The sequence below is a fragment of the Ascidiella aspersa genome, chromosome 3 (genome assembly GCF_963924565.1).
Source record: "Ascidiella aspersa chromosome 3, kaAscAspe10.2, whole genome shotgun sequence".
In the NCBI taxonomy this organism is placed as follows: Eukaryota; Metazoa; Chordata; class Ascidiacea; order Phlebobranchia; family Ascidiidae; genus Ascidiella; species Ascidiella aspersa.
The window spans coordinates 5,909,351-5,927,462 of record NC_139449.1 but is presented as its reverse complement, the minus strand read 5'-3'; the positions used below and the strand labels follow the sequence as shown (position 1 = coordinate 5,927,462).

General features: G+C 35.3%; 2 protein-coding genes and 5 non-coding genes across 7 annotated transcripts; 1 reads left to right on the top strand and 6 right to left on the bottom strand.

The window, feature by feature from the left end:
• Window positions 1-934: 934 nt before the first annotated feature.
• Trnaq-cug (transfer RNA glutamine (anticodon CUG)) lies at window positions 935-1,006 on the bottom strand. The gene has a single exon. It is a non-coding gene; the product is annotated as a tRNA-Gln (tRNA).
• Window positions 1,007-1,146: 140 nt separating this feature from the next.
• On the bottom strand, window positions 1,147-1,218 carry Trnaq-uug (transfer RNA glutamine (anticodon UUG)). The gene has a single exon. It is a non-coding gene; the product is annotated as a tRNA-Gln (tRNA).
• A 126-nt stretch (window positions 1,219-1,344) lies between these two features.
• Trnah-gug (transfer RNA histidin (anticodon GUG)) lies at window positions 1,345-1,416 on the bottom strand. Its single transcript has one exon. It is a non-coding gene; the product is annotated as a tRNA-His (tRNA).
• A 302-nt stretch (window positions 1,417-1,718) lies between these two features.
• Window positions 1,719-1,790, bottom strand: Trnaq-cug (transfer RNA glutamine (anticodon CUG)). Its single transcript has one exon. It is a non-coding gene; the product is annotated as a tRNA-Gln (tRNA).
• A 140-nt stretch (window positions 1,791-1,930) lies between these two features.
• Window positions 1,931-2,002, bottom strand: Trnaq-uug (transfer RNA glutamine (anticodon UUG)). Its single transcript has one exon. It is a non-coding gene; the product is annotated as a tRNA-Gln (tRNA).
• A 1,270-nt stretch (window positions 2,003-3,272) lies between these two features.
• LOC146158230 (galactose-3-O-sulfotransferase 3-like) lies at window positions 3,273-8,587 on the bottom strand. Its single transcript, XM_083384791.1, has 6 exons — window positions 8,363-8,587; window positions 7,437-7,597; window positions 6,504-6,710; window positions 5,943-6,090; window positions 5,000-5,119; window positions 3,273-3,515 (listed from the first exon to the last, which is right to left on the bottom strand). Exons 1-6 carry the CDS (start codon window positions 8,585-8,587, stop codon window positions 3,273-3,275), a joined length of 1,104 nt encoding a protein of 367 aa, XP_083240917.1.
• A 2,171-nt stretch (window positions 8,588-10,758) lies between these two features.
• LOC146158229 (galactosylceramide sulfotransferase-like) lies at window positions 10,759-16,371 on the top strand. Its single transcript, XM_083384790.1, has 6 exons — window positions 10,759-11,055; window positions 11,828-11,988; window positions 13,013-13,219; window positions 13,892-14,039; window positions 14,379-14,498; window positions 16,132-16,371. Exons 1-6 carry the CDS (start codon window positions 10,759-10,761, stop codon window positions 16,369-16,371), a joined length of 1,173 nt encoding a protein of 390 aa, XP_083240916.1.
• Window positions 16,372-18,112: the final 1,741 nt, after the last annotated feature.

The window sequence follows — 18,112 nt, the reverse complement described above, 5'->3', positions numbered from 1 at the left end:
CTGGGTTGTCACGGCCACAACGTTAAGTACTAACCACTATACGATCACAGCCTAAGTAGCAGAGGATGGTTTCGATCCATCGACCTCTGGGTTATGGGCCCAGCACGCTTCCGCTGCGCCACTCTGCTGCGATTAAAACATTTTATTCTTACAATTTTGTTCAGAGTTTTGGCATTACCGTTTACCACTGTTAAATATGGAAAGAATTTTAATAGATATTTAACGTAAATTAACCAAAGACCAACCAATGGGATTTCGAACTAACAATTTTGAGATTGCTAATCATGTGTAAATTCTCACTAAATAAATTTCTGAAGATAATTTCTTGTTCACAACAGAAATGTTTTAAAAGTAAAGGATTTAAGGTTCCACCGAGATTTGAACTCGGATCGCTGGATTCAAAGTCCCAACAGCTAACCATTACATTATGGAACCGCGTGGTTACTCGCTGAATAATATCTTTTTTCAATAATTACCATTAGGTATTTAAAGTTGATTCGAACATTTGTTTGACAAATAACATAAAAACACGTGATTGGTTAAAGCAAAATGAAAACATATTGCTGTGACCAGGGGTTGTCACGGCCCCAACGTGAATTACTAACCACTACACGATCACAGCCTAAGTAGCAGAGGATGGTTTCGATCCATCGACCTCTGGGTTATGGGCCCAGCACGCTTCCGCTGCGCCACTCTGCTGCGATTAAAACATTTTATTCTTAAAATTTTGTTCAGAGTGTTGGCAATACCGTTTACCATTGTTAAATATCGAAAGAATTATAATAGATAGTTAACGTAAATTAACCAAAAATCATCCAATGGGATTTACAATTAAAACTTTTGAGATTGCTAGTCAATTGTAAATTCTCACTAAATAAATTTCTAAAATTAATTTCTTGTTCACAACAGAAATGTTTTAAAAGTAAAGGATTTAAGGTTCCACCGAGATTTGAACTCGGATCGCTGGATTCAGAGTCCAAAGTGCTAACCGTTACACCATGGAACCTCCTGCCAACACATTATCCCAAATCTAACAATTTCTTTCAGCACACCATCGATTTTTTGATTGCAAACATGATTTTTTTCAAAAGACTAATTTCCAAGTATCAATCTGTCATACAACGCTTATTGAAATAAAATATTTTCAGGTTCCACCGAGATTTGAACTCGGATCGCTGGATTCAAAGTCCAAAGTGCTAACCATTACACCATGGAACCGCGTGGTTACTCACTGAATAATATCTTTTTTCAATAATTACCATTAGGTATTTAAAGTTGAATCAAACATTTGTTTGACAAATAACATAAAAATACATGACTGGTTAAAGCAAAATGATAAATTATTGCTGTGACCAGGATTCGAACCTGGGTTGTCACGGCCACAACGTGAAGTACTAACCACTATACGATCACAGCCTAAGTAGCAGAGGATGGTTTCGATCCATCTTATGGGCACAGCACGCTTCCGCTGCGCCACTCTGCTGCGATTAAAACATTTTATTCTTACAATTTTTTTCAGAGTTTTGGCATTACCGTTTACCATTGTTGAATATCGAAAGAATTTTAATAGATATTTAACGTAAATTAACCAAAGATCATCCAATGGGATTTCAAACTAAAAATTTTGAGATTGCTAATCAATTGTAAATTCTCACTAAATAAATTTCTGAAGTTAATTTCTTGTTCACCACAGAAATGTTTTAAAAGAAAAGGATTCAAGGTTCCACCGAGATTTGAACTCGGATCGCTGGATTCAGAGTCCAAAGTGCTAACCGTTATACCATGGAACCTCCTGCCAAGACGTTATCCCAAATCTGACAGTTTCTTTCAGCACACCATCGATTTTTAGATTGTAAACATGATTTTTTTCAAAAGATTAATTTCCAAGTATCAATCTGTCATACAACGCTTATTGAAATAAAATATTTTCAGGTTCCACCGAGATTTGAACTCGGATCGCTGGATTCAAAGTTCAAAGTGCTAACCATTACACCATGGAACCGCGTGGTTACTAACTGAATATCTTCTTTCAATAATTACCATTAGGTATTTAAATGTGAATCGAACATTTGTTTGACAAATAACATAGAAACATGTGACTGGTTAAAGCAAAATGATAAATTATTGCTGTGACCAGAATTCGAACCTGGGTTGTCACGGCCACAACGTGAAGTACTAACCACTATACGATCACAGCCTAAGTAGCAGAGGATGGTTTCGATCTATCGACCTGTGGGTTATGAGCCAAGCACGCTTTCGCTGCGCCACTCTGCTGTGCCTAAAACATTTTATAGCCTTTTTTTCATTCTTGGCATTTCTATAAATTTGTTTTGGTACATCATTTATTTTTCGATTGCAACCATGATTTTGTTCTAGAAGATTGATTTCCAAGTATCAATCTGTCATACAATGCAAACATTTCTAATTATGATAAATCTCTTTTGGACACCTAATTATCAAAGACATGATTTGTACCTTACTATCTGTCTTAGTTAAATAAAAACTGAATAAAAATGATGTCAACATCCATATTGTCAGATCGCGAAATTTAATTTACTGAAAAATTCAGTTTTGCTTTTAGTGAATGCAGCTCACAGCGCAGTTTAACATGACTTATATGTGTAATTATCGACTAGATGAATGTTTTTAATAATCTGGCTTCCATGATAAAGAGCAAAGTTGACTGATGTAAGAGGTTTAGCTGTTCTGTGGTCGGCTGGATTAGCCACACTGGCCCAGGGTGTATCGAAGCAAACGATTTTACACTATTGCTTGAAACGATAGAGCTATTCTTACACGGGCAGACATGTTTGTTGTTTACACATACAATAAAGCTTCTGTTTTTTGGGTTACAGCTTGTGATAAGTAAAACTTCTTACATTTCGTTTTTCACGACGAAGTTAGTCATTTAAATAATATTTACCAGATTTTTGCTTTTAATCCATTGGGCTTGCAATAATTTCCAAGTCTCAAATGCTGATTCTGATTCTAGTACCAAAAGCGGTAACAAAACTTAGTTACAAAATAACAACCAATAGGAATTATTTCACGGAAACAACACGCATTTTCATACAAAGCAAATTACAACGCTATATTAAAAAAATATTAGGGTTTGGAAACAATTTTAGATCTAACACAATTTTAGCTGCGATCTTGATTCTATAACAAGTTAGAAACGGATTAATCTCGTTACAAATACAGTGTTGGGAAATAATGTTCAACCAGCATTGCCACACCACCTAATAGCAGCTACGAGCGGAACGTAGGTAAATCTACGTATCAGGAAAAGGACAATCGCCAGCATTTTTAAACATATAGTTGTTTAATTCTCTCGATATGTCGTCGATTTTTTTTGGCATTTTAGGACTGCCAAAGGTCTTTCTTTTTTTCGACTGACTCTGGGCTTTCTTTAATAAACCATTGAACTTTCGAAGATCTTCTTCTATTCTTTGACGTCCGTATGAATCCACTTTTCGCCAGAACGTGTCGTTAAAACGTCGATACAAGGCAGTGTCCTAAGAAAAAAAAATCTGTAAACTCAAAGCGATCTAGATTATAACTTCAGCCAGCTACCAGCAACAACGACCCCAATATAATCGGTGGTGGAATTCAGCCGGTTCGCACCGGCTCTAAAGATCCGTCTCACGCAATTTTATGCGGTCAGCGAACCGGTTAGCATTGCTGGTTACCGTTAATCGAGTTTGCATCTTATCTGATTCACCAATTTTTTAAGATCCATGTAGTTGACGTGTTTTTTTCAAAATGTGCATTGATCAAGTTCGCAACTAACATAGTGTTAACTTTTGTAATTGTAGTAGTTGTCATTTCTGATTGGTTGTCTGAAAATTTAGTTGTTGCTTCATAAGTACAAGTCAGGAGACGACTGCTGCTTTTTAGTGTGGCAGTTAGCAGTGATGGGATTTAGCCGGTTTTAACCATTCACTGAAACTTGGGTTTTAATCCTGTTATTAATTATTTGCCGAAATATAGCCTATGACATTTTGTAAACTGAAATCAGTATTTACTTGCGACCCGAGTTTGTTTTTCTACAGTAATGCTTGAACTAAATAACACAAGCGATTGATTAATTATGCCTAAGTTATACACAGCTCCAGAATATTTTGTAATTTGTTTCAAGTTTTTATTATACGCCCGTTTAAACCACGAGCGCAATGCAATAAAACTAAAACCGATGGTTTGTGAAAGTTTAGGTTATTCTGTTTGTTGGTCCCATAGGTTGGAGACTGACTTTAGCGGCAAGATATCTTAAGTTCAAAAACGCATTTTTGCAGTTATAGTAAAGTAGAAAATAACAGTAATTTCGATTGGCTGTGTTTCGTTTGGGAGGAGTTTCGATAGGATTAATCTCGAAATGTTACTGGATTATTGTATTTTTTTATCTGTGCGTTTGTTTCACTACATATTATAATAAGCGAATATTGAAGTGAAACATGCACTCAATGGTAAAACGTTTGCTCGATTTGTTGTAAACGCTCTACCTATAGATTCTGGTTGAACAAACTGTGCTTTAACCAGACTCTGGCCAAACTATGTCGGCTAGATCGTTTTGGATACCAACAGTACCGTGAGATACAGATACGTCGCAATTGGTCAGGACAGGGATTTTAAAGAAGCTTCAAAGCAGGTTTTGAAATTTTTCGTCATAGAAATCTAATGGTTGAAATGGGCATAAACAACAGTTTCCTGGAATCGAATATCTTCACTGCCTTATCAGCTTTTTAAATGTTGCACAATCCGGTTGAATACACAATGTGGGACAAATTACAACCCAGCGATGGTAATTAAGTGAGGAAACTGGCTTTATACACTTTTTCGCCAATAATTTTCTGTGTGGAAAAAGCAAATTGTGCGCATAGGATAAAACTTGTTTTTTTGAGTTTTTTACACCGAAGTCATTTATTTGGTCCATATAATAGGAAAAGTCCTAAAAACCTTATATTTTCCAAATTTTAAATAACTGTAACCGAAGTATACTTACTATCTTGCTGTGTTTGGCAAATGCCAGTCGATCTTCTTCCGTAGTCAAATCGAATTTTTTATACTTCATAACGTTCTTTCTGTAGAAGACTATATCGGACCAATCAAGATTCAGCAAATTCTAAGGAAAAGCAAAAGATAAATATAGTGTGTATACTATATAAGAAGCAAAAATAGTAAAGATCAGAGTGGTTGATGAAGTTGTAGTGTAACGATTTCTAAAAACTGTAAAAAAACTAATAGTTTGAAATCGACTAGTATCACAAGCGCAATCATACAGCAATACAATCAAAAGGGAATCCTCGGTTTTTGTTTGGGGATATGTGAAGATAACGTCATAAAGTTACGTCATAAAACTGACACAACAAAACAAAAACCCTGTGGGATTTGGTTTGATTGCCAATATTTTTCATAGTCAAGTAAGCTGATTTGTGGACAATCTGTTCCCTAGTTACGCTCCTGGCTGACAATATAGGATTACACAATATTTGTCTTTAAATGCTCAATATGGAAACGGAAGAGCACAAGGAAGAGTGTAGGGCGGTTGCTACCAAACAACTTGTATTTGTAGTTCTTAGTTCTAGACAAATCGCTATGTTCTTCATTATCAACATTAACATTGTAAAAAATTCTTCACTGAAAAAGGTTTATGGTTATTGGTTTGTGAATATTATTCTCTTTTTTGCTAAAGCCATATAGGCCTACCTCCTTTTTATTGTCATGATTGACTATAGTAGAATATCTTGAGATTGTGTAACTACTTTTGATTAATGCTCTACGCCACAAAATTAAACAGGTTGCGTAAATTACCATACACTTAACATATGTGCGCCATTGAAAATCGGTTTATCATGCGATTGGTTAAAAGCAATATTTGATAGATTTTACAAGCAAACAAATGGCACGTTTTAAAGACAAATTATAACAAAACCAAAAATACACACCTTTAACAAAATAAGCGATTCCTTCATATATTCGCTAATCATTACCAAGTCCATGTTTTTGTCTAACGCTTTAAGCTGCCTTTCAATTTTGACTTGGTCTTCCAACGTTGGATCAAAACCCAAGTCGTGAGCTTGGTAGTTTTTTAACCTGTTCAACATATGTAAGCCATGTATAATTTTAACACATACCCAAAGGATCAATAGTACTTTTTTAACTGTTTGAAAGAATTGTCCAATATAAACCACAAATACAGTTACAGAATCCGAAACAGCTTACAGGGTGCACTAAAATATTTTCTAACAGGCATTTCAAACACGAATACAAACTTACGTTTCGGTACTGTTTAAATTTAGTCGCTTAAATACAGATTTGTGCTATGGTACAATATATGAACGGATCTGTAATGCAGCTTGATAATAATGAACATGAAGATGATACAAGTTCGTATCCAAACGTTCTAATCAAGACGATGTCGATCTCTTCGGCCTTCCGGCTTTGAGATTTATTATCAAGCTTTGTGCTATGTTTTATTAGATAGATTGGATTTGTACCAAAATTACCTAAAGTACCACGGAACCGACTTATTAATGGAGCGTGTGCATTCGTGCATGAAATCAACCGGATTCATCGTTCTCCTCTTCAAAACGTATGCGATCGGCATGTGAATGCAGTTCCATGCCTTTCTTTTCGATTTGGGATATGAGTGGTCGTAGTAGTTATAAGTTGACTGGAAATGACTCCAGGGTTCCCGAATGACGGTGAAGTACCTGAAAACCGTCAAACGTTAGTTTTATTAAAGGTGCAAAGTTAATGTATAGGTTCATTTACTCTTTTTGATTTTTTGTCTACGTTTTTTAATGAACCAATCTTTACTTCAATTTATCTGAAATATGCATGTAACAAGTACACAGTAGGCTACAGCACAAAACATTAATACACTGCCGTTCTAAAATCATTTGTTATGGATTAATGTGTTATATATTATTGTGTAGGGTTGTTCAAACATTTCGGTTCGGAGTTGATAGCGATAACTAGTGGTACTATCGACACTCATTATATAGTAAGTTGAAATCGATACCGATCCGACACCAATTTAACGTGTTAATTACAGCCTTGGTTTGCAATCCTGAGTTCAACCAAGGTTTATATTATGGTTGAAAAGTAAGTGGTAAAAAAACATTACATGAAAATTCAAACATAAATAGTCTTCTTAAAAAAGGCACACTTGAAAATTGCGGTAAGCCATTTCTATTTCCTCTATCGATTTTGTTAATATTTGCTGTGTTTATGTGAATATAGTTATGATGTTTTATTTTTGTGCAAAATATCGATAATAGGTATCACAATAAAATATAAGTATTAACATCCCTCGAGAATTATTTTGCTCCACTAATTTATACGTAATTATATTATCTTAAGTTAATTATCAGTTATTTCAAGCAGATACACACACAGCTACATAAAAATATCTTTTTTAGAGATTATTTACAGACCTTGTACCTTTCGGCATGTGTCGATGCAATTCGTCGGCATCAAATCGCTGGTGCTGCCAAAGAGCGCCAACGACGTCTCCTTCAGGTTTGATAAACTTAAAGCGAATGCGTCCCGGATAACCCCCAATGAAAGGCCACGGAAAAAGCGCCGCACTTTGAAGCTAAAGGAAAGCAAAAAACTACGTTTAGTTGCCACACAATAATAACAGAGACCGGCCATTCTTAGCGCTCCTGCGCACCTGTAAATGCCAGTGGCTTACAAAACACTGTAGGTCGATGTCCATGTTAAGGGAATTCGAGCATTGTCCGAATTTCTAGCAATGTTTTTGTTCGGCTTGTATCAGATCACAATTACGTTTCAAGCATCCTGTTTAGATCAGGTATAGTTTGTAGAATTAATAAATAGAATTTTTATCAAATAATATATAGAAATTTTTTCTCAACATTTTTCTCAACAACCTGGCAATGTTGCCGTTCAAAGTGTTATTGTCTAGGGAAATAATGACCTGGGATATCCGATACTTTTCATATAATTTCGATACCAACAACCGAAAGTATAGACAAAAGTATCGCGAAACGGTCCGATACCAAATGACGTCATTACTTTGCTTAAGCAAGCAAAAAAAGTAAAACTGAAACTTTCAATAGTATTTTTTCAGTTATTAGGCCCAAAAGTGGAGTTAATAAGTTAAGTTACTTCCAGATGTTAACCTACTGTTGTTTTGACAAATTCTTTTTTCAAAGTTGAAATCGCTGCGTTGGATCAAAAATTATGGCTAAAATACGTATTACACTTTTGCATCGGATCAACAAAGATAGCATCCTTGTATCACACGAGTATTGATATTACAGCTTGACATCGGGTGTCAGCTCCTATCCGATATTATCAGACATCCGTTATATTAATACAAATCCCAAAAACTCACCGAGGCTTCCTTGGCTATGGCGTATCTCATCACAACATCTGCTATCGTTGAACTTCCCGTTTTGTGAGTTCTCACAAAGACGAAAGGATGGCCGCGTTTGGCTTTTAATTTCTCTTTTCCCTTTTTTCCCTTTTGACTAGATTCAAGCGCTTTAATATGCGTCGCAATTTTCGGAACAGCGTTATTATCCGCAAGATCGTTCGTTGAGGTAAACCAGCCAAGCATTATGATCATCGAAATACTGGTCGCCAGGATAACTGAACATTTTCCATTAAACTTCAACATTGACATTAAAAGGTTATCAATGCTAAATGACCATCTCCATATGTCGTGTATTACCTGGGAGCGTAAACAACAATAAAAATGTTTTTTGGGGGCAACAAATTTTTTTCAAACTGGTAAATCAACAACAACTTATACGGAATGAAAAACGACAGAATATAAGTAAAAGAAAAGTTTTTCACACAACGTAAACAACAGATTCGCCATACGAACGCAGATATGGATAATTAGGTTAAAAACTTAAAGTTATAAATCTTACCACTGTTCCTATCGGATAAAATACATCCTGTCCAACGTCAATCTAGATTACGTTTAAAAAAAGTCGCAGGTTGTATTTTCTAAACTATCTTGACTGCACCAATGTGACATTAAACATAATTATATTGGATTACAAGTAAAGATAAAAAAATAAACGGCAGTATAGGACAAATTGTCTCATGCTGTAAATTAGTTAAAATTCCTTACTATTTTCTTGTGGCCTGATAACCAGAAGACTACTACATTTTAAAACATACGCGTGGTAGCATTTGACCGGCATGACTTGTCTAGCCTGCGGCGTATTGTTAAGTTTGCTGGAAGATAAATCAACGCGTTTTTAGTGAAAGGTGTTTACTCACACAGATAAACTAGTATTGCTTCTGTGCCTTGATGTCTCCTAAATACTGTGGTCAGCTAGCAACTCTCTTTTAAATAAACAGTCCAAGTTTCTCGATTTGTGCTGTTACTCTCTTAGTAACACTTTCATCATCATTATCTAGCTTTGTTCTGCTCCAAAGAGGTTTTATATAGTAGTAAACAGGATTTCAATTTATACAGAAATCAGTCAAATCCAAAAAGACGAGTTGTTAATATCAGTTCGTAAATTTACCTTCAGGTCTAAGCAGAGTAAATCTGGAGATTGTAATTAGTTGACCTTGTAGGCCTACATAAATCTATATTTGTTTTCATAACAGTCAATGTCATTTTTACAAAATAATACTTATTTCTGTGTGGCCTTTAATGTTCATATACATGTTAGGGCTGCTTTTAACAAAATTTCAAAACTTAAAGACCCTTTAGATCCACTTGTTTAACCACAGTAAGAACCGTTGTTACAACGATGGCCATGGAGTGCCAGCCAAAACAGTGGCAGTACGCATATTTAACCAATAGTGCAGTACCTATAGTTTCAGCACTATTACACGCATAAAGGTAAGCTTCAGGCACTACTATTTATATAAACGCAAACTATTCTCGAGACATGAAGATACTGTAATACTTTTTTTTATATATGTTCACAAAACCCTAGCAACGTTTTGACACAGTTGTTGTTCAGTTGTGAAATAATACGTAACGTTTAATTCTCATTTAAAGCTTGCTCGGCATTCTCGTATATTTATTTGCTTGCGGCAAATATCTTATAATCTATTGTGGTGCTGTAGGCCCTAGAGGTAAATATGTCTGAGCTGTCGAAATTTTCTGCAAACGCATTATATTTGAGGCAGCGTTAGCATCGGGCGAAAAATATTGTTGGAAATACTGCCTCCAGCCAACTACATCAGAAGTATTAAATGGTGTTTTGGGTTGCCTGTATATAGGATTACATCTAGAATTCATAAAAAGAACGATATAAGTTGCAGCAGTTATAGTTGCTGAAAATCGTTTATTTGATTGCGAGTGTACTTTTAAGCAAAAGAATATTAGGCAACTTTTAAGCAAAAAAATATTACAATTTTAGGGGTAATATTTTAAACGATTTGGCTTGAATTTACAATTGTGGTCAACGCTATTAGAATTTAGTGGTGTTGTATTGCCCTTCGGTATGTGTGTAAAACAGTTTGTGTCGCTTTATGTTTTAGATTGTACTTTTTGATTTTCATGAATCTGTTTCTAGTTGTTTAAAAATTACCAACCATTAGCTTTCGTTGTTTGTGAATTTACAGTTCACATGAGTGGTAGTGAATACAAACGGATAAAAAACTCCTGTGTCACAACACATAATAATTTAACATTTGATATCGAATGTAACCGAAGATCAAAACCATCCGTTTATTTATTGCTGTGTTCGTTTAAAACTGAGCAAAGACCAAGAAAATCGTCATTACATGCAGCGGGGCTAATATGTTAAGAACACCATGTCAAAGACCAATGGAAAACGCCTTTTAAGTCTGACGATCAGCATTTTCATCTTCATGGCAGTCGCCTGGAATGCTTGGATATCTTCGACGGGAACACTTGTGAAATACGACAGCTTTACAAAGTTTATGGCCACTCGAATCAAAGCATTCAACTTGATAAATAAGGACATTGACAAAACCGACAGACCGACAGCGAAACGTGGCCGCCCCTTTGTTTTCGTGAGAACTCACAAAACTGGAAGTTCAACTATTGCTGACGTCGTTATGAAGTACGTCATATCCAACAACACCTCGGTAGGATGTTATCAGACTACTTTTCTTGGTTTGCCTAAAACGCTTTATCCTTATACATTTTCTTTGTTGAATGTTTTATTGTTGTTGAAGGATAGGCAATAAAGGTAGCCAATAATATAGGATCGGAGCCGATACCCGATGCCAAGTGGTGGTAGTATCGATAATCGTTCGATTCTAGATCGATATCGGTGTCGATCCGATAACACATTAATATACCGAATGTTGGCGATGATTGACAATCAAACGTAGCTATTTACCTTCAAAGGTAAATTTATTAGAAAAAAATTGGTTATTACCAGATATAACCATTTAACACTAAAGCCAACTTAAGAAATGATAATATTTTATATTCAAACTCTTGCTAATCATAAGCTTATAACCAAAAGTAAAAGACGTATTTTATATAACATAAAAAGACGCAGACGCTCGTAAGGCATAATGGTTGGATAAAGAACAAAGCTGTTAGTTATATTGGTATTTGACATTAAATAGCCAATTAAATATAATAAGCAATATCTTAAATTCAGTTAAAATATATTAAATTTAGTTAAAAACATATACCCGATTGACTAATTAACAAACGAAATACTATTTTTGTAACTATTTGTCGGTAAATAAACCGATTTTGTTCCAAGAACCACTCATGTCGTCAGGCCTTGGTTTTTCGTTTAATTTTGTCATAATTGTGTGGTTTATGTTCCGGGTACAATACTACTCAAAAGGTGTTACTACTAAATAATAATTTTCCTATATTTAAAAAAAATAATTTTAGCTTCAGACTGCGGCGCTTTTTCCTTGGCCGTTCGTTGGCGGTTATCCGGGACGCATTCGTTTCAAGTTCCTTAAACCTGAAGGTGACGTTGTGAGCGCTCTTTGGCAGCACCAGCGATTTGATGCCGACGAATTGCATCGACACATGCCGGAAGGTACGAGGTCTGTAAATATCCTGAAAAATAAAAAGATTTATGTAGCTGGGTCGTTGTTTGTGCGTATGCTTGAAATATGCGTTTATTCACTTAACGCAGGGTTTCTCAATCTTTTTGCGCGAAGACCCAAATACTAAGAGCCAAATATAACAGCTAAGTTTTGGCGACTCTTCCCTGTATTCTTGTAAGTTATCTAAACATGAAACAAATTCAAACTTTATTAATAAGTTTGAATTTAATGAATACAACGGCCTCAATTTGGGTCGCGACCCATAGGTTGACAAACACTGACTTAACGTATAATATAACTACGTACAAAACAGTCGAACGCAATAATCTTCTAGGGATGTCTGACTTGTAATTTATTGTGATAGCTATACCCGATATTTTGCACAAAACCAGCAATCCAATCCGCTATCAAATGACATCATAAATATGGTCAAATAGACAAAGAAAAATTCAAGGTCTGTAACTGTCTAAATTAGAAACATAAATAGTTTAAACCTGTAATTTTAAATTCTTTTACACTTCGGTACCCTTTAAGAAACGAGAAAAACATTCGCCATACATGCCTAAATGCTATACTAATAGGAGATGGTCAAAACTGGAAAGGTCACTATCACTAAGAAATTCAGACTCAATGCAGCGCCGCGGCACGTAACCCGAAAACCACTTTTTAATAGATGTTTAAATCACTAAGTTGTCACTGTTTATGTCGCTGACGTGGTTACCTATTCTCTTCATAGCGTGTAGGCACTATGTGAATGGGCCCTGGCATCATATTTGTTGATTCATCAAAAAAAAACTTTTGCGATTCACGAATGTTTTAGTTTATTAAAAACGTTTGATTTCAGATTTTGGTTCAATTAAACTTATCGAGAATACTTGCAAGAAATAAAAAATACACCATTCAACTTTAAAAAACTAAGTCAAATATAGGAACACTAAGACAATTTCCCAATAAATAAAACCCCGTTTTTTCGTCATTTTGTTTTCCTTCTGGAATATAACAAACAGTTTGCGGTTTTTAGATACATTACGGTTATACGGGAGCCCTGGAGTCATTTTCAATCAACCTACAACTTTTACGATCATTCCTTTCCAAAATCAAAGATGAGATCATGGAATTGTGCTCACATGCCCATTACGTTTGTATTGAAGGGGAGAAAAATGGACCCGGTCAGTTTTATGCACGAATGCGCACGAACTTTGAACAAGTCGATCCCCTGGTACTTCAGGTAACTTGACCGAACCCGATTTTAAACCTGAAAAGAGTTAACACACATTTTTTGCATCGCACATATTAATATAATTTTGGCCTAAATGTTAGTTTGGATTTAACCCTTCAAATGAGATTTGTAAGCCGCTTCATTTTAACTTCAAACACATCTTGGGTTAGGTGTTTCGAATTATTAAAAAATAACAATACTATTATAGGACCAGCGTTATAAAGAAGACATGAAAAATAACGAGTCAAATCTTATTGCTAGTCATTGTCATAGCAAATAAAGTGCAGGTCATTGACATCAATATAAAAAATCGTTAACTTATCAGATTTTTAGTGACATTTTAATATGGTCCCGGCTTGACCGGAGATCGTGAGTTCGAACCTCACTGCAGGCTAGTTGTTTTTCTAGTTTGCCCTGCTTGCATCATTGATCGACAAATTCGGTGAAGAGTCTGCAATGGCTTTCGGTATATATATGACATTTTAATAAGAAGATTTTTAATATGACAAATTTATCAAAAAATAATAAAAAACACAGATGTCTAAATGAAGTCGTTTGCCTCAATGACTTAAATCCAAAAATTTAATTTGTTCTAAAGACTAAAAGACAAGTCATGTTGTATTGCCTAAAGGATTTAAATCAAATCAAGTCTTCTGTAGTTGAACTTGACCGTTGTTAAAGGTTAAAAAACAACCAAGCTCATGATTTGGGCTTTGATCCAATGTTAGAAGACCAAGTTGAGATTGAGCGGCAACTCAAAAGCCTTGAAACAAATATGGACTTGATCATGATAAACGAGTACATGAAGGAGTCTCTCATCTTGTTAAAAGTAAGCTGATGTTTGTTTTCTTAACAATGGCCTCTTACAATTGCAAATCGAGAATCATTTTGTGTAAAAAATACTTTTATAAATTGTTGTTTTTTAATAATTAATAACGGGTGGTAGTTAAACACTTTCTGATATAGAGAACAAGCGTAAAAAACCTTTTTAAAGGACATACATTTACTGTTGGAGTAATTTAAAATGTAGCAGACTGTCTCATAAACCTTGTAGCAGCCAACCCACCTCGATAACTCTAAAACTTAACATCAAGATTTTATGGCTGACATTTTAAGTGGTTTAAGAAAAATATTTTCTCAACACGATATATTTTTTCTCACTTTCCAGGATTTATTGAATTTGAATTGGTCCGACATCGTCTTTTACAGTAAAAATGTTAAGAAGTATAGAAAGATGGAGTTAACAGCAAATAACGACAGAATGACATTCCTCAACCACAACCAAATAGTATGTGCACGGAATTCATCGAATTTACATTATTATCATTTAGTATATTAATATTTGCATCAAGCAACAATTATTATAACTGTGATACATACAATTTTCAACTGATAGGGAAAGTGGTGTTTTTCATAATATTTGGACTTAAACAAGACTTCGCAAGTATTAAATGTCTTGCATGTTTAGTGCGGGCATGTTTTTTCATTTCCTATACGTTATTTCCCAAGGGTTAATAATTCTCCAAACAAGCATAATTTATCTCTAAAATGACTGTAAACTACTTGGAAATTGACAAGATTTTTATTCTAGAATGGAAATAGTTTGCCCGAAGGGTTTACTGGTTTCGAAATATTATATAGACTTTTGTCAGGGACAAACTTCGGTATTTGTATAGGATTGACGGGCAATTATCTTTACTTCATTGGTCACTGTGTTTACGAGCCATACCAGGTCGCCAATCGTCATTACCTTTGAAATCATTTTGCCAATAGCTAATGTGTTTATTATTAGTTTTTAGTTAATGTACTAACTGTTCAAGTCATTCCACCACTTAATCTTAAAGTTAAACAATGACACTGTTGAAAGGCAACTTATTTAGTTAGGATGAACGACGCAAAACTATTTATTATTGTAACATCTTACTACAAGTCGTTTGAATCGGATCAGCTTTGAATAGGCTACAAAGTTCATAGACATTGACAAACACAAATTATCCTCGTTTTAGAAAAACAAAGTGCACAATATAAAACACCAAAACACCTATACTTATGATAGTTTGCCGCTCACTTACATTTTTTGTTCTCAAATTGACTGTTAATGCGTTACTTTTTAACAATCACACATGCGCCATGAATGAGCCTAGACTATAGAGCAGGGGTCGGCAACCTACGGCCCGCGTGCCGGATCCGGCCCGCCGCCTCTTTGACAAATTAGACACGAGTCCATTTCACATAATTTTTGACCATTTTAACTAAATACGTAAGTGCAAAAAATGTTTGCGCTTCGCGCGAATTATCGTTCTACCTACGGTTTGTTTACGTTTTGACGCAGTGTTTTTACCTAGATCAGCGCTTCTTTACCGTTGCGCCGTGGAAGGCAGCCAAGTGCGTCACGGAAAACGTATTCAAAATATTGGACATATATTTTTTAACATTTTTTTTATTTTCGGCATAGTAATTAAAACTTGCAAGAAATTTAAAATAAATACCGGTATACCCAAAAAAATCGCGCTTCGCTCACCAGGTCTGCCCTAACTTAAAAGGTTAAAAAACACTCAGCTAGATTAACTTGAGATGTTATCGCGTTCCCTCAAAGTAGTTTTATTACACTTTTCATTAGTAGTATGGATGACGACGTGTAAACTTGAATTTTAAACCAAACAAACGCTTTTTTTCGCGCTATGCGCCAACATTTTAGTGCCTCCTTAACGTAATTAAACACGTTTTTAAGTGCAAAAACGATCTGAGGTCCGGCTGATTCACAGTTGTTCCAACGTGAAAATAACACAATTCTTAGTTATTATTTTGTGCGGCCCGCAGAGATCTTTCCGAGTTTGGTTTTGGCCCGCGACTAGAAAAAGGTTGCCGACCCCTGCTATATATAGTGCTATATTTCGGACCTTTCACTTTTCTTATTTTAGGATATAGCCTTGTATCGACATTTCAATGCAACATTCTGGAAAAAAGTTGACTTATATGGACGCAAAAAGATGGAAGACGATATGCTAAAATTCGACAATTTGTTGATAAAATATCGCACAAACCGAACCAAGAAGTTGGTGAAACTTTCAAGCCCACGACGGCCAGAAATACTCGAAGTCATACCGAAGGAAATGAAAGACTATATGATGCAAAACGCTGGCGACTGTCCGTATTCCTGATTCTCAAAGTGTTTATACTTTTTACGTTGGAAAACGTCAGTTGAAAAAAGTGACTAAGGAAAAAATTGTTCCCTGGTGGCGATCGGTAATTCACGGTGAATTGCATTGGGGTTCACTAAACTACGGACCACGGATTTCATTTTGTCCACAAGCGCATATTAGGCTAAATGGGATGAAACGCAGTAGAAAATGTTATCCAATGCAATTCCAAACTTCAGTATTATTACAATCAATCCTTGTAGTTATGCGGCTTATATACGCTTCCAAGCTTTACAGTAATTTATCCCTCATTAAATAGGCGCCCCTTATATGCCTCATCAAAACTTAAACAACCTATTTTTTTAATTTGTTGTTTGCCATTTCATTCACTGTTCAACCTATATTCTTATTATACAAAACCTTGTTACTTTTCGTCCCTTCTCAATGGATGTTTGCGTTTTGTCTCAAAGTAAGTGGTAATTGTTAACGAAGTCTCCGGTTTTTTTAATGTTTCGTCGAATGTTAACACATACTACTTTAAGCGTAAAATGTAAACTTCGGCAAAGCGTAATGTTTATTTTGGTTTAACATCCATAGAGGTGTAATGACGGGCACGACATGGCCAAAAAATAAGGACAACCGAAAAATTAGATTAGCATTTAAAAAAACGTTTTTGGACATACATTGTATTTATACGAGCCGTGCCATATCACATTCCATACTTTTTGCCAGAAACAATCTGCTCCAGTAATTTATCAAGGTTTATGGTTTGTTTTTTGGTCTACTCCTATTAAAGTTGCTTGAAGAACGCTATTTTTAAAATCTGACACATAATCCTGAGACTTACACGCCACGGAACTACATTTTAATTGATGATGCCATAAAATTTCGGCGCAAAAGCATAATTTTTGAATATTATTCAACACCGTTTACCAGAGGAAAACGATCGAAGTTCTATAGTTGTTAAAAAAAAAGACAAAATAAGGACGTAAGTCGAAAATAAGGACATTTCTTAAAACTAAGGACATTTCAGTTTTCTAAGACCTGGCCCTTTAAAAGAAGGACAAATCTTAGAAATAAGGACGGTATGGCAAACCTGATAACGGGTCTAGGTAATTATAATATTATCGCTGTGACGTAAACAGAGTCGTGTCCTTTTTCTATTCCTCGCTTCGCATTATTTGTTCGTGCTCTCCCTGCCTTTGTTTCTTTTTACTCTCACTCTCTCGCAAATGCTTTCGCGTTATGTCTGTGGCCAGTCGACTTCTGGGCGTTCTACAAGCTGTGCTGTAACCCTTTCGAGTGTTAATAAATTGGACTGGTAAATCTAAGTAACCTTCTGATAGGAATCAGATATAAGTCATAGGGACTTAACAATAGTCCCAATAAACATTAGGGCATTCCCCAAACAGCTACGGTGGCTAGATATACGCTTTGGTTGCATAAAAAAATAGTAGTTTCGCCCTTGTGCTGTATAGCGCCACACGGCTGCCTGATAAGAACTATATACAACAAATGCACGCCTTTCTTGACCAAAAGCTAGCCATCAAACAGAGGTCAGCGCACAAATGTAAAAAAAATATATATAATTTCACCACAACTATAAGAACGCTCTATATTTTCTAAAATAAAAAAATATATTACAAATTAAAAAAACATTAATATTCAATATTAATATTCGCCAAAATTTTTCTAAAAAAATAATTTACACACCAAGAGACCACATAATTCGTGTAGCGCTTGATCACACCTTTCCAACGGT